The sequence below is a fragment of the Zootoca vivipara genome, chromosome 1 (genome assembly GCF_965207765.1).
Source record: "Zootoca vivipara chromosome 1, rZooViv2.hap1.1, whole genome shotgun sequence".
Classification (NCBI taxonomy): domain Eukaryota; kingdom Metazoa; phylum Chordata; class Lepidosauria; order Squamata; family Lacertidae; genus Zootoca; species Zootoca vivipara.
Genome location: NC_142582.1, coordinates 14,821,879 through 14,845,265, shown reverse-complemented (window position 1 = coordinate 14,845,265; position 23,387 = coordinate 14,821,879). Strand labels below are relative to the sequence as shown.

At 43.9% G+C, this 23,387-nt stretch overlaps 1 protein-coding gene across 2 annotated transcripts in view; it reads right to left on the bottom strand.

Moving 5' to 3' along the window:
- Positions 1-407: 407 nt before the first annotated feature.
- The window catches only part of TMEFF2 (transmembrane protein with EGF like and two follistatin like domains 2), a 236,504-nt gene continuing 213,524 nt past the window's right edge, over positions 408-23,387 (bottom strand). For both annotated transcript variants that reach the window (XM_035132318.3, XM_088654639.1), the window contains 3 exons: positions 13,237-13,360; positions 9,597-9,755; positions 408-831 (listed from right to left, as the gene is read on the bottom strand). In XM_035132318.3, the coding sequence (XP_034988209.1) occupies positions 735-831; positions 9,597-9,755; positions 13,237-13,360 (380 nt within the window). In that variant the 3' untranslated portion in view covers positions 408-734. The remainder of the gene's footprint in view (positions 832-9,596; positions 9,756-13,236; positions 13,361-23,387) is intronic.

Here is a 23,387-nt window from a genome sequence, read left to right as displayed (position 1 = left end):
GTTTAGGCTGCTCAAACCTACGACTTTCATTACAGGTAGGTAGCCGTGTTGGTCTGGATCGAAGTAAAATAAAAAAATTCCTTCAGTAGCACCTTAAAGACCAACTAAGTTTTTATTTTGGTATGAGCTTTCGTGTGCATGCACACTTCTTCAGATACAGTGAAATGTATCTGAAGAATACATTTCACTGTATCTGAAGAAGTGTGCATGCACACGAAAGCTCATACCAAAATAAAAACTTAGTTGGACTTTCATTACAGTCTAAGAAGCCTAACACTGTTCAGGAAGGCAGTTACTGTACCTGCACCAGGAGATGCTCATATGGCTGCGATTTAAATATTGTGACTAGCACAGCTTGCAAATTCTTCATTTCCAAAGATAACACACTGGTACGGCACAGCAAATTTAAGAAAGTATTGAGTTTCCTCTCCTCATTGCTGAGTATTTATTATATATAACAAATACATGAAAAAGAAAAAAAAACTATCTTGTGTGATATAAATAGTTTATTTACATTACAGAAAAAACATCAAGACAATGTATACTATTTCAAATATATCCATACATAATCAAATATAGCTGTAGTACATGTTTTTTTTTCATTGGTGTAGATTACCACAAATGCAAGGCAACATGTGTAGATCTTTTTGTCTATAATACTGTATTTTATTTTATTTTTGAAAGTCCAACCTCTCTGCAGCTTACTTTTTGCCATTGTGGAAACATGCTCTCGTTTAAATTAACCTGGTTGATGCTCTTGTTGTGTTGTCTGAACTGTAGTGCCCTGTGTTTTGCTTCTGCCTGTGAATTCTGTTGCTCCTGGGACATTTCCTGCAAGCAAGAGGGGAAAGGGTGGAGAGAAAAAAAGAGCATGAAATTTGCTTTGCTAAACGACAGTGGAGGTAACCTAAGGATTGCAGGCCACGGAAGGGCATCTGCCAACAACGGCTGTCGGTACAACTCATCATTCCTTGGCTGCACAGCTCCAGAGCTTTGTCAGAGAAGAGTCAAAAGCCTCCCGCACTCTTTCAGAGCCTGTTCTTCAAACAGGAGTCTGAAATAGCCAGAATCATTTCCCGTAGGACACTGCCTGCCTGCAACGAGGGTTATATGAATGCACTGGTTTAAATATCCACCACAAGCAATGCGGCTATGAGACCTTTGGAAAATGTACACACATTCACCGGGGGCATTTTAATATTTCTCCCAAACATCCTCCCAGCTAAGAAAGCACAAATAAAAGAAACAATCATTGTTCCCCCCCTACATTGGCTAACTTAGAATGCACTATTGCATTTCGGGAGCACAAAGGCAACTCAGATATAAATGACAGTCAACTCTGCAAATGGATTCTCTTTGTCTGCTCTGTGCTGGTTCGAAACCTGGATGGGGATACAAACCCTATGGGGATACAAGCATAACAAGACAATGTACGTTTTGGGGGTATATGTATTTACATTAAAAAACCCTAACAAACCAACTTCCTTGTGGAAGCGCTTTCCATTCATGCAATGGCACCGTTGGATCCAAGTCGTAGCAAATGTAACTATTTGTGTATGACTAGTGAACAGTGCTTTTTTCCTGGGGGGGGGGGAGAAAGGGGTACACTTACCCCTAAATATTTTGTGATTCTTTGTACTTTTGTCCATTCACTGTATTTATTTCCCCCGATTTTAACTACAAAATGGTGATTTTCTTGAGTCAAAATGAGAGCACAGTGGTATACCTCTGGTTACGAACTTAATTCGTTCCGGAGGTCCGTTCTTAAACTGTTCTTAACTAGAGGTGTGCTTTCGCTAATGCCGCTGGCACACGATTTCCAGTCTCACCCTGGGGCAAAGTTCTCAACTTGAGGTAACTCTTCCAGGTTAGCGGAGTTTGTAACATGAAGCATTTGTAACCTGAGGCGTTTGTAACTCAAGGTACCCCTATCTTTTTTTTTTTTTTAGAAAAGAAACACTGCTTGTGAATAACAGCATGGAGCTAGGGCTCATAGACTTACAGAAAAACAACAACAGCTTCCTAAATTTACCCTGGTTAACGTATATTTCCACATACCCTCCAACATGCTACAGAGGGGACTTGTGTGACAGCACTGCCCCCCCTCCAAAATGGCCGCCTGTAATTCCGGTATGTTCCGCTTAAAGCAGGACAGTTGAGGGGCATGCATCTAGATGTAGCCTTTTTCTTTTTAATTAAGTATCTGGAATGCCTGCCTGTCAACCAGGGTGGTTCTTAAGGTGGCTAAATTCCCTCCCCTCCCCTCCCCAAACCACACCAACCAAGAAAGTTAAGAACACAGGAATTTGCCTTATACTGAGGCCCCATTTAAAGCATTATGATACCATTTCAAACAGTCATGGCTTCTCCCAAATAATCCTGGGAACTGCAGTTTGTTAAGGATGCTGAGAGTTTTCAGAAGGCCCCAATTCCCAGAGTTTCCTGAGTAAAGCGATGGATTGTAAAACACTCTGGCAATTGTAGCTGTGTGAGAGGTGCCCTTGGGCACCAGGTTGGTGAACCTTGTTGTACGCTAACTGGCAACAGCTCTCTAGAATCTTAGGCAAAGAACATTTCTAGCTCTCCTGGAGATGTCAGGATTGAACCTAGATCCTCCTGCATGCCGGGCAGATGGTATGCTGCTGAGCCGCAGTCCTCTCTTCGTTTTACTAATTTTAGTTTTCTTCCCGTAGGTCCCATATTTGTAGGCTGCTTTCCCATTTAAAAGACCACACAGTTTCTTGCAGTAATAAAATGAGTAAAATAAGATCAAAAAGTATGAAAACATAACCAAAAAGGCAAAACAAGCAAGCAAAACTAAAAAAACAACCCAAAATCTCTCTGAAGTAATAATAATAAACAGAAGCTGTAGCAATAATAAGTCAAGTGTTATAAAACAGCAGTAAAGGAAAATACAGCCAAACCAGTAGAAACTATAGCAATAATTAAAACAGTGAAACAGCAGAAGCAACTTTTGTTAACCATTAAACACCTTGGTGCAGAGAGGAAATTATCTGCTTCCTGAGATAAAACATTATCAAGGTGTGTTATGTTCACATTATATGATATTTACATTGTAAATCCCTCCTTATTTTTTATTGTGGACTTCCTACTGGATCCAGGGATGAACAGTTTATCACAGGCGCTAGGATCCAGAAGAGGCCAGATATTGCATAGCACCAAGATCATCTATGGAGCCTATTATGGGCAAGACTGTGTTGCCTTTTTATACCCTCCAATTACCCGGGCTCTGCAATGTGCTCAGTTCCGAAATTTGAATATTTATGGCGCTGCTGCCTAAACAGCATGGGCATTCACATTCCATATTGTAGAAAAATACCATTTCACTTAATGACTACTATTTCTTCTAGAAAGTCCGGGCACTTACAAGTTGCATCTATGCATGTTTACAAAGAAATGAATCTCACTTTGTTCAATGGGGCTTAGAGTACAATCCTGTGACTTGGGTCACTGGGAATGACTGTGCCCTTGATGTTTCTGTTGCACTTTAAAGGATGGAGCAGAGAGCTGGTAGAAATCTGGTCCAGAGATAAGTAACTAACAAACATTTAGAGGACATCTGAAGGCAGCCCTGTATAGGAGGATGGATGGTGGCTAATGGATTTAGGTTGAATCCTGACAAGACAGAAGTATTGTTTTTGGGGGGACAGGGGGCAGGAGGGTGGGGGGGACTCCCTGGTCCTGACCAGGATAACTGTGCCCCTGAAGGACCAGGTGTGCAGCCTGGGAGTCATTTTGGACTCACAGCTGTCCATGGAGGTGCAGGTCAATTCTGTGTCCAGGGCAGCTATCTACCAGCTCCATCTGGTATACAGGCTGAGACCCTACCTGCCTGCAGACTGTCTTGCCAGACTGGTGCATGCTCTAGTTATCTTCCGCTTGGACTACTGTGACACACTCTATGTGACGCTACCTTTATAGGTCACCCAGAAACTGCAGTAAATCCAGAATGCGGCAGCTAGACTGGTGACTGGGAGCGGCCGCGGAGACCACATAACACCAGTCTTGAAAGAGCTACATTGGCTCCCAGTATGTTTCCGGGCACAATTCAAAGTGTTGGTTCTGACCTTTAAAGCCCTAAATGGCCTCGGCCCAATATTGCTGAAAAAGTGTCTCCACCCCCATCACTCAGCCCAGACAGTGATGTCCCTCTCTGAGGGTCTTCTGCTGGTTCCCTCACTGCAAGAAGGGAAGTTATAGGGAACCAGGCAGAGGGCCTTCTTGGCAGTGGCACCTTCCCAGTGGAACAACCTCCTATCAGAACTACACAACTTTTAGAAGACATCTGAAGGCAGCCCTGTATTGGGAAGTTTTAAATGTTTGATGTTTTACTATGATATGTATTGTAAGCTGCCCAGGGTGGCAGGGGAAAGGCAGTCAGATGGGCAGAATATACATAAGTTGTTGTTGTTGTTGAATGTCGTTGTTTAGTCGTTTAGTCATGTCCGACTCTTCGTGACCCCATGGACCAGAGCACGCCAGGCACTCCTGTCTTCCACTGCCTCTCGCAGTTTGGTCAAACTCATGTTCGTAGCTTCGAGAACACTGTCCAACCATCTCGTCCTCTGCCGTCCCCGTCTCCTTGCGCCCTCCATCTTTCCCAACATCAAGGTCTTTTCCAGGGAGTCTTCTCTTCTCATGAGGTGGGCAAAGTATTGGAGCCTCAGCTTCAGGATCTGTCCTTCCAGTGAGCACTCAGGGCTGATTTCCTTAATAATTGTTGTTGAATAGGACATCCCTATTTTCATCGGAGACATATTGGGAGGTATGTATATCTTGTGTCTGCATATTCATTCATTTCTGTTTTCTTGCATTTATATTCTGCCTTTCTTCCATCATGGAACCCAAGGTGACCGACCAGGAAACCATCTCTCTCTCTCTCTCTCCCTCTCTCTCCCTCTCTCTCCCTCTCTCCCTCTCTCCCCTCTCCCCTCTCCCCTCTCCCTCCCCCCTCTGTGTGTTTAACTAACTGGAGCACCACAATATATTTGTTACCGGATGTAACTCTCGCCAAGTTTTGCAAAGGTCAAAGAAAAAGGAAATGAAGAGCTTAGGCAGATGAAAAAGTTTAAGGGCATCAGCTTTTGGGTATCCTTTTATCTACCATACAGTCTGAATTAAACCCACTGGAAAACCACACCATGTTCTCTGAACACAAACCGTTAACTTGCTTTATGGCCTGAAGTTAACAAACCCGGAGCCACTCAGAAGATTGCTTGAACAACATGATGTAGTACCATTTTTCTGTTGAGCAGTTACTTTCCCATCTCCGTCCTTTTTATGTACACTGTATTTTTGGCCGTTTGAATTATCTCCATGTTCCCTGAAACCCACTTTAATATAATACATTGCCTTCTTGCAGGAGAAGATCTACTCTTGAGGGTAGAGTTGATGAACTCAACTAGGTCGGCAAGCATCTCCAAGCTTCTGCAGACATTTTTCTATTATGCCTTTAGGCTGGGAAAGGATATATGAATTATTTTCTACCTTCTTCCGGCCTGAATGTCACACTTGTCCTCTGAGCATAGTGAGAGGAGAATGCTTAGATATATTGGTGCTTTTTTTACTTTCTATAGGAATGTGATGCCTGCTTCTTTTAAAAATTCTCATCTTTTTGGGAAAGGGATTTATTTTTAAGGCACCTGATTTATTGAAGCAGCTGCAGGACACCTGAAGCAGTTTCACCTTCTCATGTCTGAGGAAAAAGCCCAGGCAAGTTGTGAAGCTGGAGAAAACTCTGAAACTTACCCATCACATGGTAAAGAATGGACATTGGTATTTATGAATGGATGAAACACACAACTGCCTTACAGAGACTGCCCACTGCTCTATCTCCAAGGTCTCAGTTGCTTGAGATCTTTTTAAGTTGGACACTGGACCTGAGTCCTTACTTATAAGACTGACTGTGCAAACAGCACATCTCCTTTTAAATTCCAAAGTCAAGCACACTTGGCATTCAAATCCATACCAGCATTTGCTAGGAACTCTATGCATTATAATCACCCGTCTCTTCCAGAAGAAGTAAAGAGTAACTCCTGAGAATGCAAACACTGATAATCCCCGAGCTATTAAACAAACAGCTTGTTTTTTGAATTTTCTACCACTGGCAGAGGAAGGGGGAAGCGGTGGGTGCAGCCCACCCCAGTTGTCATCCCTGGGGGAGTGACATTGCCGCCCTGTCCCCCTGGGACGCTCACCACGGGCAACGCCCCCCTGGGCTTGCCGACCAGAAGGTTGGCGGTTCGAATCCCTGCGACGGGGTGAGCTCCCGTTGCTCGGTCCCTGCTCCTGCCAACCTAGCAGTTCGAAAGCATGTCAAAGTGCAAGTAGATAAATAGGTACCACTCCAGCGGGAAGTGGCTTAGTCATGCTGGCCACGTGACCTGGAAGCTGTACGCCGGCTTCCTCGGCCAGTAAAGCGAGATGAGCGCCACAACCCCAGAGTCGTTTGCGACTGGACTTAATGGTCAGGGGTCCCTTTACCTTTACCATTGGGGGAAACCGCTTTCCACACCTGTCTGTCTGCCACACAAACCCCATTATTGGCTGCTCACTCTCCACCTTAGAACAAATCTATATCACCAGGTTCCACAGGAAAGCACTAGACATATCAAGAGATCCATCGCACCCTGATCACCATTTCTTCGAGCTCCTGCCATCGGGACGGAGATACAGAACAATGAAGGTGAGAACGAGCCGTCTCAAGAACAGTTTCTTCCCTAGAGCAATTTCGGCCTTAAATGGAAAGTCCAGACTTTGAAGTCATCTTATTTTTACTTGCCATTTTGTATTGTATTGTTTTATTAATGTTTTGTAGTTATTTTAAATTTATGTGGAGTGCCTTATCTGAGTGGATGGAGCAGCCGAGTAATTTCGTTGTTCCCGCAGGGGGGCAATGACAATAAAGATTATCTTATCTTATCATCTTATCTATCTGTTGTAAAAGATGCTCATGCATCTTCTAGGGGGCAGTTATGAAGTCCTTGTCTGGCTCGTGGGCTTCACCATTGGGCCACAGGGACCAAGAAAGCACCCTAGCGCATGCCTAACACTACCATGATGACACATTGCTGAGAAAGATGGGTGGTGTTAGACAAGTTGCCTTTCAGGGAAGCTTACCTGCCATTACAGATCAACAGATCCTCTGGGTGTCTCTATTTTCCAGGGACAGTCCCGGATTTACGAAAGCTTTCTGATTTGATCCTGGAAAGTCTTGCTTTTCCTTAGGAAATGTTGGAGGGTATGGAGTTATGTGACCTTGGTGCCAAGGAGATAAGTATACAACCTTCAGAAGACATCAGGAAATATCTGATGGCATCCCTGTATAGGGTAGTTTTTTATGTTTAATGTTTTATTATGTTTTGCTGTGTGTTGGAAGCTGATTTTCATCAGCAAAATGTTGGAGGGTATGGAGTTATCGGACCCCTGAGCCATATGTACAGGAAAGTTTTTTTAAAAAAAATGTTTAATGTTTTCTGTGCTTGTATATATGTCGGAAGCCACCCAGAGTGGCTGGGGAAAACCAGTCAGAAGGATGGGGTATAAATAAAGTTATTATTATTATTATTAGAGGTGCAAAATATGGTCTGAAGCTCAACATTAAAAAAACTAAGATCATGGCCACTGGTCCCATCACCTCCTGGCAAATAGAAGGGGAAGAAATGGAGGCAGTGAGAGATTTTACTTTCTTGGGCTCCATGATCACTGCGGATGGTGACAGCAGTCACGAAATTAAAAGACGCCTGCTTCTTGGGATAAAAGTGATGACAAACCTAGACAGCATCTTAAAAAGCAGAGATATCACCTTGCTGACAAAGGTCCATATAATTAAAGCTATGGTTTTCCCAGTAGTGATGTATGGAAGTGAGAGCTGGACCATACATAAAGAAGGCTGATCGTTGAAAAATTGATGCTTTTGAATTATGGTGCTGGAGGAGACTCTTGAGAGTCCCATGGACTGCAAGAAGATCAAACCTATCCATTCTGAAGGAAATCAGCCCTGAGTGCTCACTGGAAGGGCAGATTCTGAAGCTGAGGCTCCAATACTTTGGCCACCTCGTGAGAAGAGAAGACTCTCTGGAAAGGACCCTGATGTTGGGAAAGATGGAGGGCACAAGGAGAAGGGGATGACAGAGATGGTTGGATAGTGTTCTTGAAGTTTGACCAAACTGTGGGAGGCAGTGGAAGAAAGCTGTGCCTGGCGTGCTCTGGTCCATGGGGTCACGAAGAGTCGGACACGACTAAATGACTAAACAACAACAACAACAACAACAGTAGTAGTAGTAGTAGTAGTAGTAGTATGAAATAGGACATCCTTATTTTCATAGGAGAAATGTTGGAGAGTATGGATATTTCCATTTAGATGCCCTGATAAGCTTCCAAGCTTTGCACAGGACAGTTTGATGATCGCTGATCAAAAGTAAGACATTGCTATCATCTCTTGGCAAAGGAACTCCAGGAGCAAAACAGAACTCAAACAATTATTGAAGCAGGCAAGACTTATCCCAGCTGTAATGAGCACTCACACTGGCCTCAGGTGGCTCATGTTTCGACTGCTGATTGGATAAGAGGAGGGAAAGCAGGTCTGGATATCCTAGGGTTTCCATATTTTGAAAAGTGAAAATCCGGAAACAAAAGTTGTTGAGCTTTTTTAGCTACTATATGTCCAGATTTCCCCATACACTGTTTACGAGGGCTGAATACCTGCTGTGTTCGGGAAATTGCAGGCGTATGATAACCATAGCTGTCAGGTTCTCCCTTATGCTGAATAGGCTTCCTCGCAAGAAAAGGGAAAACTTGACAGCTATGATGATAACCTTAGCATATCCATATGCACTGCCAGGCATGTGGTAAGAGCACACCCCACCGCCCAATTTATTTATTTATTCTTTTCAAATTTATACATTTCACTAATTTTATACATTTCACTAATTTTACATTCATTTTGACATTTCAAAACTTGACTTCCATCCCCCTCTTTCTGTGGTTCCTTAAATTTGTTTTTAATATCTTCTGCATATCCAAATTAACTTAAATAGCTCATTTATTCATCTTCTTTAAATATACACTCTTATAAAACTGCAGGTTGTTACAATAATCCTGCCTATGTTTTATCTGTTTATAATTTATCTGTAAATATCCAATAAACCATTTCCATTCTTTTATTTAAAAATTCTTATTCTTTCGGTAAATTTCACCATTTCTGCATATTCCACAAGTTTTTGTATCCGTTCTTCCCTTACTGAGACTTCTGCTTCTTTCCATTTTTGGGCAAGTAACATTCTTCCTGCTGTAGTCACATACATGAGCAAGTTTCTATACAGTTTAGGTAGTTCTGTCCCTATAATTCCCAAAATAAAAGCTTCTGTTGTTGTTGTTGTTTACAAAGGTTATTTTAAACATCATTTTCATTTTATTATATATCATTTCCCAATAAGCTTTAAGCTTACTACAAGACCACCACATATGACAAAAAGAACCTTCTTTCTCATTACCTTTCCAACTCTTATTTGACTTAGATTTATACATTTTTGCCAACTTTATCTTGGTAAGAGCACCTTGGCATCATTACTAACCTTGTAATGCAGAGAACTACGACACAGATGACAGCAATCTGGATAGTTCCAATTACTGCTGCTATTAAGACGTACTGAAATCGTACAGGGCCAGGAACCACATATAAAACGCTGTAGTCCTTTTTTTCACAGTGTTCTCCAGTGTAGCCTGCGTCACACCTAGAATGGAAAAAGACACGTTGACCCCTTCCCTTGTGTATGGTCGTGGCTGCGTTGCATGAGCCACAAGCCAGGCATTGCCAGAGAGATGTTGTGTCATAGCTGCACAAGAATGGTGCATGGCAGCTTCGGATGTAAGAAAGCAGCCATTTCCATTCCTGCCTTTCTTCGTCACAATCAGCACCGTTTCCATTCCTCTGCAATTCAATTCCCACCAAATACTGCTTTATTCATTTGGCTGCCTACTACGTATTGTAATTTATGCAAGTATTTTTGTACCTTATAAAGCAGGGGTCCCCAAACCTAGGCCTGGGGGCCGGATGCGGCCCAATCGCCTTCTAAATCTGGATTGATGTCTGGTACCATCTGGTATGCAGGCTGAGACCCTACCTGCCTGCAGACTGTCTCGCCAGAGTGGTGCATGCTCTGGTTATCTCCCGCTTGGACTACTGCAATGCGCTCTACATGGGGCTACCTTTGAAGGTGACCCGGAAACTACAACTAATCCAGAATGCGGCAGCTAGACTAGTGACTGGGAGCGGCCGCCGAGACCACATAACACCGGTCTTGAAAGATCTACATTGGCTCCCAGTACGTTTCCGAGCACAGTTCAAAGTGTTGGTGCTGACCTTTAAAGCCCTAAGTGGCCTTGGTCCAGTATATCTGAAGAAGCGTCTCCACCCCCATCGTTCTGCCCGGACACTGAGGTCCAGTACCGAGGGCCTTCTGACGGTTCCCTCGTTGCGAGAAGCCAAGTTGCAGGGAACCAGGCAGAGGGCCTTCTCGGTGGTGGCCCCTGTCCTGTGGAACGCCCTCCCATCAGATGTCAAAGAGAAAAACAGCTACCAGATTTTTAGAAGACATCTGAAGGCAGCCCTGTTTAGGGAGGCTTCTAATGTTTAATTGTTTTATTTCATTTTTCTGTTGTAAGCCGCCCAGAGTGGCTGGGGAAACCCAGCCAGATGGGCGGGGTATAAATAATAAATTATTATTATTATTATTATTATTATTATTATTATTATTATGTTTTGTACATGGGATGAATGGGGACCCAGGTGGCGCTGTGGTTAAACCACTGAGCCTAGGGCTTGCTGATCAGAAGGTCAGCGGTTCGAATCCCTGTGACGGGGTGAGCTCCCATTGCTCGGTCCCAGCTCCTGCCAACCTAGCAGTTCGAAAGCACGTCAAAATGCAAGTAGATAAATAGGAACCGCTACAGCGGGAAGGTAAACGGCGTTTCCATGTGCTGCTCTGGTTTGCCAGAAGCGGCTTTGTCATGCTGGCCACATGACCTGGAAGCTATACGCCGGCTCCCTTGGCCAATAATGCGAGATGAGCGCGCAACCCCAGAGTCGGTCACGACTGGACCTAATGGTCAGGGGTCCCTTTACCCTTTACCTTTTACATGGGATGAATAAACGTGCACTGACAATTTCTGCTTCTTTTTTCATCGGAATCCACAGACACTTCTAGCTGCAGCTACTTTGTATGTCTTACAAGATAACCAAGCATCTCTCTTTATGCCTCAGTTACTTTGGGGGTATAAGAGGGTTGGAGGTGTTGCTGTTGCTGTTTGGTACTTTTATGATGATTGTCTATATACCAAAACCGAAATCCGAATGTGTGCCACGTTGGATATTTGAAGAAGCTTAATTTGTTCTAGACAACTGCTCTCATTTTGAAGTTGATGTATTTGATTTATGTATGTATTCCGTTTATGCGTTGCTTCCCATAAAACATCCCAACATGACTTAACAACAAAAATATCAGCAATCACACGCAAAAAGAGAGGCGGTTTCAAGTCCAATGCAGATACAAATTGAAATAAAGGTCTCCATTTTAAAATGCTAGTTGGAAAAAAGGTATTTTTATTTCTTTAATAAGCAAATGAAATGTTTGCTTGTTTGTTTATTATACAGTGGAACCTCGGTTTTTGAACACCTCAGTTTACGAATTTTCGGTTTACGAACACCGCGGACCCATCTGGAACGGATTAATTCACTTTCCATTATTTTCAATGGGAAAGTTCGCTTCAGTTTATGAACAGACTTCCGGAACCAATTACACCCATGCTTTGGGTTAAGTACGCTTCAGGTTGAGTACTCCGCGGACCTGTCTGGAATGGATTAATCCACTTTCCATTACTTTTAATGGGAAAGTTCGCTTCAGTTTATGCACGCTTCAGTTTAAGTACTCCGCGGACCGTCTGGAACAGATTAATCCACTTTCCATTACTTTCAATGGGAAAGTTCGTTCAGTTTATCAACAGACTTCCGGAACCAGTTGTGTTCATAAACCGAGGTACCACTGTACCCTGCCCACCATTCAAATTTTCAGGACCGCTTACAATCATTCTAAACATAAAAAACAAGATGAAAACACATGTAGCCATGGCTGTGGCCAATCTCCGGTGCCAGAGGCCGGGTGCCTCTGAGTTAAAAAAGAAAAGAAAAAGGTAAAGGACCCCTGGATGGGTAAGTCCAAGCAAAGGTGACTATAGGGTTGTGGTGCGCATCTCACTTTCAGGCCGAAGAAGCCGGTGTTTGTCTGCAGACAGCTTTCCGGGTCATGTGGCCAGCATGACTAAACTGCTTCTGGCGCAACGGACACCATGATGAGTGCCAGAGCACACGGAAGCGCCGTTTACCTTCCCGCTGGAACGGTAGCTATTTACATACTCACTCTGGTGTGCTTTCGAACTGCTAGGTTGGCAAGAGCTGGGACAGAGCAATGGGAGCTCGCCCCATCACAGGGATTTGAACCGCCAACCTTCTGATCGGCAAGCCCAGGGGGGCGTTGCCCGTGGTGAGCGTCCCAGGGGGACAGGGCGGCAATGTCACTCCCCCAGGGATGACAACTGGGGTGGGCTGCACCCACCGCTTCCCCCTTCCTCTGCCAGTGGTTGTTGTAGCTCTCAAGTTTGGTCCACTGCTGGGTTTCTTGGGACAGTAGCTGTTGGCTGAATCAATGGATAATTAGGGTTGTTGAGGTTTTTTTTGGGGGGGGAGCAAAGTTTTGAGGTTTTTTTGGGGGGAGAGGCAAGGCTGTTGAGCTCCCCCCCCTTATTTTTGGGTCCAAGTTGTTGAGCTATTTTTATGGAAATTTGCCAAAAAACAACAACCCAACACTTCCAACATAGTTTGTCATACGCCCGGGTTTTCCTAGACATTTTAACCAAATTTGGAAATTCTGAACGTATGGCAGCCCTAGGATAATGCCTGCCGAGCAAGCCTGTGCTCTTAGGAGCCTTTTAAGGGGTGCATCGACATACGTTGCAGGAATGCATTTCTAAACAGCTTAATGGTGCTGCATAATTCAGGGCAGTTCTACTACATACATTAGGTGCCTCGTTACATAATTTAGATCCAGAGTGGATGGGGTCTTGGCAATTATTCTTTTCCTTGCTGTATCGAGATAGCGTGTGTTAGCAAGTGTGCCTGTTCAGTTTATCATTAGCCGCTTAGTTTGGGGAAAGTGTTACCTGCAAGATGGTTCCAGCATATTAGCAGAGTGTTCACATTTCCCATGCATGCAGAAGCCGTTATAATGTTCTGGACAAGGAATGTAGATCCCCCTGGCGCTTTCTTCAAGTTTGTTGGCATTCTCTATAAAGACAGATGAAAAAGGAAAACCAACCTGTAAGTGTGCAGCATGGTGAAGAAACAACAACAAAAGGCATATTTGCTTTGGTATACGGCATAACAAATTGAGGTTGAATCCTGACAAGACAAAAGTACTGTTTTGGGGGGACAGGGGGCTGGTGAGTGTGGAGGACTCCCTGGTCCTGAATGGGGTAACTGTGCCCCTGAAGGACCAGATGCGCAGCCTGGGAATCATTTTGGACTCACAGCTGTCCTTGGAGGTGCAGGTCAATTCTGTGTCCAGGGCAGCTGTCTACCAGCTCCATTTGGTACACCGGCTGAGACCCTACCTGCTCACAGACTGTCTCGCCAGAGTGGTGCATGCTCTGGTTATGTCCCGCTTGGGCTACTGCAATGCGCTGTACGTGGGGCTAGCTTTGAAGGTGACTTGGAAACTACAACTAATCCAGAATGTGACAGCTAGACTGGTGACTGGGAGTGGCCACCAAGACCATATAACACCAGTCCTGAAAGACCTACATTGGCTCCAAGCACAATTCAAAGTGTTGATGCTGACCTTTAAAGCCCCAAATGGCTTTGGCCCAGTACAGTCATACCTCGGTTTAAGTACGCTTCGGTTTGAGTACTTTCAGTTTAAGTACTCTGCGGACCCATCTGGAACAGATTAATCCACTTTCCATTACTTTCAATGGGAAAGTTTGCTTCAGGTTAAGTACACTTCAGGTTAAGTACGGACCTCCAGAACCAATTACACTCATACTTCGGGTTAAGTACGCTTCAGGTTGAATACTCCACGGACCCGTCTGGAACAGATTAAACCACTTTCCATTACTTTCAATAGGAAAGTTTGCTTCAGGTTAAGTACGCTTCAGTTTAAGTACTCCGTGGACCGTTTGGAACGGATTAATCCACTTTCCATTACTTTCAATGGGAAAGTTCGCTTCAGGTTAAGTACGCTTCAGGTTAAGTACAGACTTCTGGAACCAATTGTGTACTTAAACCGAGATACCATTTTATACCTGAAGGAGCATCTCCACCCCCATCGTTCAGCCCGGACACTGAGGTCCAGCTCCGAGGGCCTTCTCGCAGCTCCCTCACTACAAGAAATGGTTGCAGGGGACCAGGCAGAGGGCCTTCTTGGTAGTGGCGCCTGCCCTGTGGAACGCCATCCCATCAGATGTCAAAGATATAAACAACTATCTGACTTTTAGAAGACATTTGAAGGGAGCCCCGTTTAGGGAAGTTTTTAATGTTTGATGTTTCATTGTGTTTTTAATATTCTGTTGGGGGCTGCCCAGAGAGGCTGGGGAAACCCAACCAGATGATGATGATGATGATGATGATGATGATAAAAGAACAAATACCTGAGACTCTCATTTAAGTGCAGGAGGATATACTGCAATAAGTTAGCACTTTAACAAAGGTGTGTAGATTTAAATAAATGTTTCCCGAGAATGAAGTAACATGCATGAAGAGGGTTGCAAACTTGTACAGTATCTCTAATTCCTGGGAATGAGCCTGTCAAAGTAATCTCCTTTTACAACCCATTGATTCGGGGAGAGAGTCAAGCATATTCAGAGCTCCCTCCCGCTGGAATTAAGGAAAGACATCAACAGGAACATTGCTAGGTGCTTTATGTCAGTTTGAATTCTTTGTCAATTTATCCCAATTTTGCCTGCTCTGGAAGCAGTTTCCCACAATTTCATTCTCAGTTCCACCTGGAGATGTCAGGGAGTGAATCTGGGACCTTCTATCACCGAGCTAAGGCCCTTCCTCAAATATACAACTGTATTGCAACAGTCCGAGGCCTGCAAAGGCAGGTTTGCCTTTACGATCCAAGCTGCTAAGGCAATATGAGATCATGAGTCAAAAGAGGATTCATTCTTTATTCAGGCATATGCATTAAGCAATCCTGAGTGTGAATGCAATAGAAAATATTTACTGTTCTCTGGCGGCAATATTTAGATTTATGTAATGTGTTTAAATTCCAAGAGACATCTGCAGCATCCTTTCTAATTTTGCAAAAAAACATATAGAATCGACAATTATGCTTGATAAACACATTTCGCAAACCTCTCTTCTGGGATAAAAAATGCTTAGGTAGGGCATATTTCCCCCCCGAATGTGGACTTGTCAATCAGCTCATTTGTATTTTGTTACATGTACATGAAACTGTATTATTCCATTATGCCTTTTCTAAGGTATAAATGGTGAACATGTGGCCCTCCAGATATTTCTGAACTACACCTTTCATTATTCCTGAGCATTAGGTAAAAAGGTAAAAAGGTAAAGGACCCCTGGACAGTTAAATCCAGTCAAAGGTGACTGAGGTTGTGGCTCTCATCTCGCTTTCAGGCCAAGGGAACCGGCATTTGTCCACAGACAGCTTTCTGAGTCATGTGGCCAGCAGGACTAAACCGCTTCTGCCGCAAAGGGACACCGTGGCGGAAACCAGAGCGCACGGAAATGCCATTTACCTTCCCGCAGCAGCTGTACCTATTTATCTACTTGCACTGGTGTGCTTTCGAACTGCTAGGTTGGCAGGAGCTGGGACAGAGCAACGGGAGCTCACTCCGTCGTGGGGATTCGAACCACCGACCTTCCGATCAGCAAGCCCAAGAGGCTCAGTGGTTAATAATAATAATAATAATAATAATAATAATAATAATAATAATAATATATTTATACCCCACCCATCTGGCTGGGTTTCCCCAGCCACTCTGGGCGGCTTCCAACAGAGCATTGGTGCACGTTGGCTGGGGCAGATGAGAGTTGCAGTTCAACAACAATTACAGGGTCACAGGGTCCCCATCTCTGAATTAGAGGCACAACACAGTGTTCTTAGGAGGTTACTTCACTGATAATGGGTTTCTCCTCCCCACTCCCCACACTGTAAAATCCAACACATCACAGGGCACAAAGTAAAGCTGTAAAAGAAAAAGGGGAAGGTGTGTAGCATTAACTATATACTAGCGAGAAAATGATATTTTGATGTCTGAGGCAAAGGACAAGATCTGTCCTGCCAAATTCACACGCAGAAGCCGACAAAGACTAGCAGTCAAATCTCATTCTAACACTGAACTGCAAACAAAGCTTAGCTGTGTCTTCCACCAGACGGGAACAGCCAACACCATCAACAGTTGCCCCCTGAGGCAGCTGCCTCACTCTGCCTAATAGTATGGCCGGCCCTAAGTGACAGGAAGTATATTCTAACCTTCTATAAGTAGTAGTAGCAGCAGTAGTAGTAGTAATAGTAATGATGATGATGATAATTTGCCCAGAAATGCTGGACAGTTTCCAACACATATAAAAACATAATAAAATGCCAAACATTAAAAACGCCACGATACAGGACTGCTTTCAGATGTCTTCTAAAAGTTTTGTAGTACACTCTACTATGGATATCTGACAGGTTCGGAAATGAAACAGCTGACGTTTTTACTAATGCTTTTTATGATGGTGTATCTTATAATCTGTATAGGAGAGAACACGATGGATTTTAGAAATGAGCCAACTCCTGTCCCTTTTACTGATTAGAGCCTCTTCTACAGCAATTAACTACCGAGCCCTAAAATTTCCCTTTCTTTATCTTATCAAGTGAAAAGCTAGAGTCTCGTTGAAAGCCTCATTTCGACGTGTGATCTGCAATTTTCACTTGTCCCTGGAGCCAGAAGATGACCCTGAACACGATGAAAGCTCAAGTTCACGCAATGTTAGTAAACTCCAGAGAAATTATGAGATATGGTGAAACTCTGATAAACTTTGGCCCCAGTCCAGATATACCGTATTGGCCTGAATATAAGCCACACACGAATATAAGCTGCCCCTTTAAAATTGGAGAGGGGAAAAGAAAGAAAAAAGAAAGAAAAAAATACCAAAATATAAGCCGCTCCATTCCTCGCTGCTCCTGGCTGCATACTGGGGGGGGGGGGAGCCACGCTGCGTTACCAGAGGCCTTTCCTCTTCCTCACTCTCTCCCTTCCCGGCCTTGGGGGACAGGACGGGGGACTACGCAAGGGGCAGGCACCGGTTTGCCACGCTCCTGATGCTGTTTGCCCCACGCTCCTGGCTGGATACTGTAAGGTCGCAAATATAAGCCGCACTTTAACTTTTCACGGTTGGAATTTGGGGGAAAAGTGCGGCTTATATTCAGGCCAATATGGTAATTGCATGCAGCTTGGCACTAGCCCCCAATATTGTCCTGTATCTAAAGTCAGGTATATTGTCTTGCACTCTGATAAGGTGATATTATGGACCATGGCCTGTACAGTGGTACCTTGACTTATGAAGACTCGACAACTGAATTTTCCGACTTACAAATGGGGCAAATGGCCGCACACTTACAAATTACTCGACATCCGAACGAAAACCGTGGCAGTTTTAGATAGGGTTTTTTCAACTGACAAATTTTTAGATGGGGTTGCTTCGACTTACGAATTTTTCCGTTTCCAATGCATTCCTATGGGAAATCGCGTTTCCAATGGCGCTTTTCAACTTACGAATTTTTCGACCTACGGAGGTGCCTTCGGAACGGATTAAATTCGTAAGTCGAGGCACCACTGTATCTAAGTTATACTCAGAGTAGACCCATTGAAGCTAATGGGCTTAAGTTAGTCTTGTCTAATAATTTCAGCAGGGCTCCTCTGACTAATACTGAATATAATAACTACGTATTTTAATAAATTTCCATCTAGCCGCAGATCTACATCCACATCTGTTCTACAGAATGGCAGTGAATACCGGTAGTAGCATTCCATGCTGATCTGTGTTTGTATATACCTGAATCTGTCCTTTCTACATAGGCATGGCATCATCAGTGTGGCTGTGTGTGTGTGCAGGGTAGATGCTCCTTCTATGCAGGCTCCCTAACAGACAGACAAGCCAAGTGTTCAAAGGTTTTAGTTTTAACCACGAAGCCAAAGCTTTTACTCCAAAGCTCTGATTGGCTCAAGAGATTGACCCAAGTTTGAATGAAGCCCTCCGATCTGCTTCATGTTATTTTGAGGGCGGGGGAAGACCCTGTTTGAATGGGAATGAATACATTGCATTTGGTAGGTAGCAGAATATGGAGCCTGATTGTTGTTCCTCCGTTCCATGGCTAGAGTGAATGGTGGACTGGATGCAGGTGAATAAACTGAAGCTCAGTCAAAATATGTTCATGGTGGGAGCTGGTATTTCTCCTGTTCTGAACGGGGTCACACTTTCCCTCCCACAAAGGAGCGGAGATGCAGTTTGGGCATCCTTTGGAGGCCTGGATGTGATTCCAGGAATCACAGGGAGCAGCTATGGCCTGGAGTACATTTTATCAGCTCACAACTAAAGAATGATGCCTAGGCACCATGAAAGATGCCTTGGTCATCACCAGGCTGCTCTGCTGTCACTCATTCTATGCCTTTGAAGACTGCTCGGGAACTTCTATTAGTTCAAAATGCAACAACCCCACTTATTAATGGGTCAATAAGGGCTAAAAACACATATGCAAAGGAAACTGTAGCGCCTCCCGAAACTGGGGCACAATTAAAGGTTGATTTAAAATAGTAAAGCGTTGGTCCATAATATTTCAATATATGCTTCCCCCCTCAAGTCTACACGTACACTACAATCACTGGGTGGAACCCCGTTCCAATCCTCCATTTAATTTAATTTTGTTTTATTTTACATGATTTATATCTTGACCTTTGTCACAAGACCTCAGGGTGGTTCAGAACAATTGAAAACATGTAAACCAGTCAGAAAGTTAGAAACACAATTCGTGGTTCAATTTAAAAAACCCGGCTCCATTATTGCTGTACAGGTCATTCCCCCTTAGGATATTCAAAGGGTTGAAGGAAGAGGAAGGTGTTAAGTATAGTAATGTAATTCACTGAAATTGTAAATGCTTTTATGCATTACTATGTGCTTGAAATTGATTGGTTGGCAACTGAATTCTAGAGCGTTCTCTAGTAGTTCTCGTGTGATTGGCTAACGTTGGCCATATGGGATGAATCTAGTGAAGGAGAGAGTCCTTTTTATGTGAAGCAAGATGACTGTGTTTGGAATCCACTGTGAACACTGCTAAATTGAATAGAGTGTTGGGATGCTTCTTCTGTCCTTGAAAGAAAGAGAGCAAAGATTCAGGAGAAGGTGAAAGTGGAAATCTCTCACGGGAGCTGCAAGACATGGCCTAACTGAGATTCAGAAGGCTGAGCTCTGGAAAGAGAGGGAAATGCAGTTGTTTGAAAGTTAGAAGAAGAGTCTGTAATCCCATACTTGGGGAAGCATGTGATTGTAAACATTATGTTTTAATTCACCTGTAACTATAAGTTTCTGTGAGAAAAGTTTTTGGATGTTAAAGTCTGGGCACTGGTTTAATTTCCAAAGAAGGGTGTCATATATATGACTTGATTTGAGCTTCCCAGCTGCATTTTCACTACTCTTACTTCAACAGAAGGTAGTCAGCTGTTGCCAAAAGATGGACAGTATTGGGTCCAGCTGTACCCTAGGGGGAAGCATATTCCAAAAAATTGAGGTGCCATTGCTGAGAAGGCCCTGTGGTATATATTTCTTCACTGAAGATTTTGAGAGTACCTCAGTTACAGTTCTGCTGATAACAATCCCTGGGACTGTGGGATATTGTAGATTTGAGGTGTTTTATTTTACTTAAAGTTGGTTCCAAGTTATGTAGCCCTCAAGCTAAAGTGGTTAAAAGACACATGAGTAAAATATAAGGATATGAACAGATTGTATGGACAATTTTATATCCAGCTGCTCTTTGGCTTGCTTGGCCTACTATTGATTATGCTAAAGAATAATGTCCCATGCCATTATGGAGAATCTTCAAGGTTGCTCATAATTAGGGGAAGACGCACTTTCTAATTTTTCCAGTCTTCAGTTCACTTCCCCACATTTCCACACCTGCTTGCCATTTTTTAAAAAGTCCTAAACTCACCAGCATTTTAGTACAAATTTCTCCTGGTATACACATTTGCATGCAAACTTGCCTAATACATGCATTTTTGCAAAGCAATTATCTTTAAAGTAAGGTATTTTTGTATGGTATTTTCATTAACACATGCATCTTTATGCACACCAAATGCATTTTGTACACATTACTTGGTTTGAGAACTGCATTGCAAAATTCGGAGAAGTGTTCTTTGGTTCTCTTATGGTTTTCGAAAGTGCCAAATTAGGTAGTTTCCTCTTTAAATGAGAACTGAATCAGATTTCTCTTTCATTCCCTCGCAGCAAGGTCAGGTGGTACCCGCTGTGAATTTTTTTAAGCTTTTTGTTTTTAGGGAAGGTACCCCATAGTTGCTGAGCTTTTTAAAGGGAGGGATGGTCACGAAACAGATACGCCCGCTGATCGTGAAAAGATGACCATCGAGCTGGCACCCCCTGGTGGCCGGCGCTCGTACCCACGATTGCCGCAATTGCCCCACCGATCAATCGTGCAAATGCACCCGGCGTGCAGTGCTGACAGCCAGGGATGCCAGCGCTGCCCAGAGAACTCAAAAATATGGCCGGCGATAGCATAAGACCGCCTGCTGGGGATGTGAGTGCCGCCCGCCGGGGTGTGAATGCTGCCCGCCGACGGATGACGGGCTGATCGCTAGGCGTATTTGTGTGATCAGTGGGCGGATTTTCACAATGACGATTGTGCAAATCAGGAAAATCCACCTGTCGGGGGGGATTTTGTCCCCACTGCTAGCCATGACACCCCCCGCTCCCCTTTGTGGCACCCCTGTTCTCACTCACATCATATAAAATAATACAAAACAGTATCAGTTGAACAGAAGACCCTAAAATATGTTCAAAGCATTGTGAGCACCAGAGTCCATAGCAGATGAAAACTACATTACAACTGTAGCAGAATGTAGGAGAATGAGATGCTAGAATGTGGAGCTGGTGAATTGGACCACACCACTTCAGCAGGACTGGCCAAAGACATTTTTGCATCTGTGGCAGACGCCAAAATGACGTTCCCCTCCCTGCCAGCAAAGAAGGATTGAAGGAAGAGCTACATCAGGGACAAGGGGGTAAGAAAAAGTGAAATCGGGATCTGCTGCCCTACTGGAACATGCCGCCTGAGGCAATTGCCTCACCTTGCCTCATGGGTGGGTTGGTCCTGCACTTCAGACTGTGGATGGGGGATATGCTCCTTTGTGGTTGAAAACTTCCTTGAAACAGAAGACCAACACATAGCAGGCAAGGCTAGAGTTTGCTTTTCCCGTTTTTAATTTGCAGAGAGGTGTCTTTTCTTTTGATCCTGGCAGAGCGTTGCAGTAATTCCTCCCCATAGGATGAAGTGTAGTCCAGTCTTCCACCTCATTCTGCAGCATCTGTAGTAGATACAGTCTAATTTTCACCTTTCATGTTGAACACATACTGGACCAAAGAAGCGCCTCTAGTCCCTCTTCCTCCTTCTTCTTAAGGGCAACTGGGACTGTCAAAGCTGTCAATGCTGGCTATCTGAGTGAGAGCTAAGCAGACATAGGACTGCAGCCTCACCCACTCAATTTTATTATTTCAGCCAAAGGCCATGACAAGTTCCCTCCCACCGATGTAATCTGGTCATTCAGAAAAACACATTCCGTAGACATTCTGTATTAATCATTAGACTGAGGACCTTTGCTGTAACGTCTGTAAAAAGCCAGGCTAAAAATGAAACTGGAATGTTACAGAGTATGATTTCAACATTAATCAAATTGTGGATTCATTGTGCTTGACAACTCATCTTCAAATGCCAAACTCTCCAAAGTCCTTATTAGACAGGAAGGAATTATATTCGCATTTTTGAAGTAAAAGTTGTTGTTTAGTCATTCAGTTGTGTCCAACTTTTCGTGACCCCATGGACTAGAGCACACCAGGCACTCCTGCCTCCCACTGCCTCCCACAGTTTTGTCATGTTGGTGGCTTTGAGAACACTGTCCACCCATCTCGTCCTCTGTTGTCCCCTTCTCCTAGTGCCCTCCATCTTTCCCAACATCAGGGTCTTTTCCAGGGAGTCTTCTCTTCTCATGAGGTGGCCAAAGTATTGGAGCCTCAGCTTCAGGATCTGTCCTTCCAGTGAGCACTCAGGGCTGTTTTCCTTCAGAATGGATAGGTTTGATCTTCTTGCAGTCCATGGGACTCTCAAGAGTCTCCTCCAGCACCATAATTCAAAAGCATCAATTCTTCTGCGATCAGCCTTCTTTATGATCCAGCTTTATGGTCCAGTTGGACAGGTAAGCATGGATAGGATTGCACACCACAGTGTTATGGTTTATCTCGAATGTTCCTCATCATTAACTCCCTGTCCACATAGGTTGTTGTTCATAGACCAGTTCAAGTGTTCTGCTGAAAGTGTGAGGGCATAAAGGATGTAATGGAAGTAGGGGAACCCCCATTTGCTCTGCCTCCATTGGTCTTGCCCACTCCACCCGAACCTTCCTGTGTCGAGAGGATAGATCTGAAGTGGGCTTCTAAGCTCATTTGGTTGAACATGCTGAGAAGCCTCTTCAGGACTAGGAATCAGGTTTCCTGCAGGACACAGAAAAGTTGGGAATAGAGGGGGTGGAGTTGGCACATTCAGGGACATTAGGGGACACACACCCTCTCACCCCTTGCACACTTAATGCCCTCACAAGTTTGACGGAATGCCTGAAGGGGCTCTTATTTTACAGTGGATTCCAAGAAGCATCCTTGGTTCATTCTAAATTTGGACAGCAATATTTTCCTCGAGAGGCTTCTATGGTCCCTTTCCAAAGAACTCACTGCTGCATACACACACACCAGAGTATACGATACAATGCTTCCACTACCAATGGGCATTTGTTTGTGGAAAAGTTCTGTTCTTTAGAATTCTCCTTCCTCTCCTGGTCCATTCCCCCCCCCCCCGTAACGCAAATGGCGCCTTCATTAGAAACACCCTCCTTTTCTATCTTCTAACCACTTGCAGGCATTTTTGTACACCAGAACATTATTCTGTGCAATTGTATGGGTAAGCCTTTCCTTGTAATGTTTAAACATGTTCTTGAGAAGGTGGGCAAGGTATTTCTTCTTATCAGGAAGG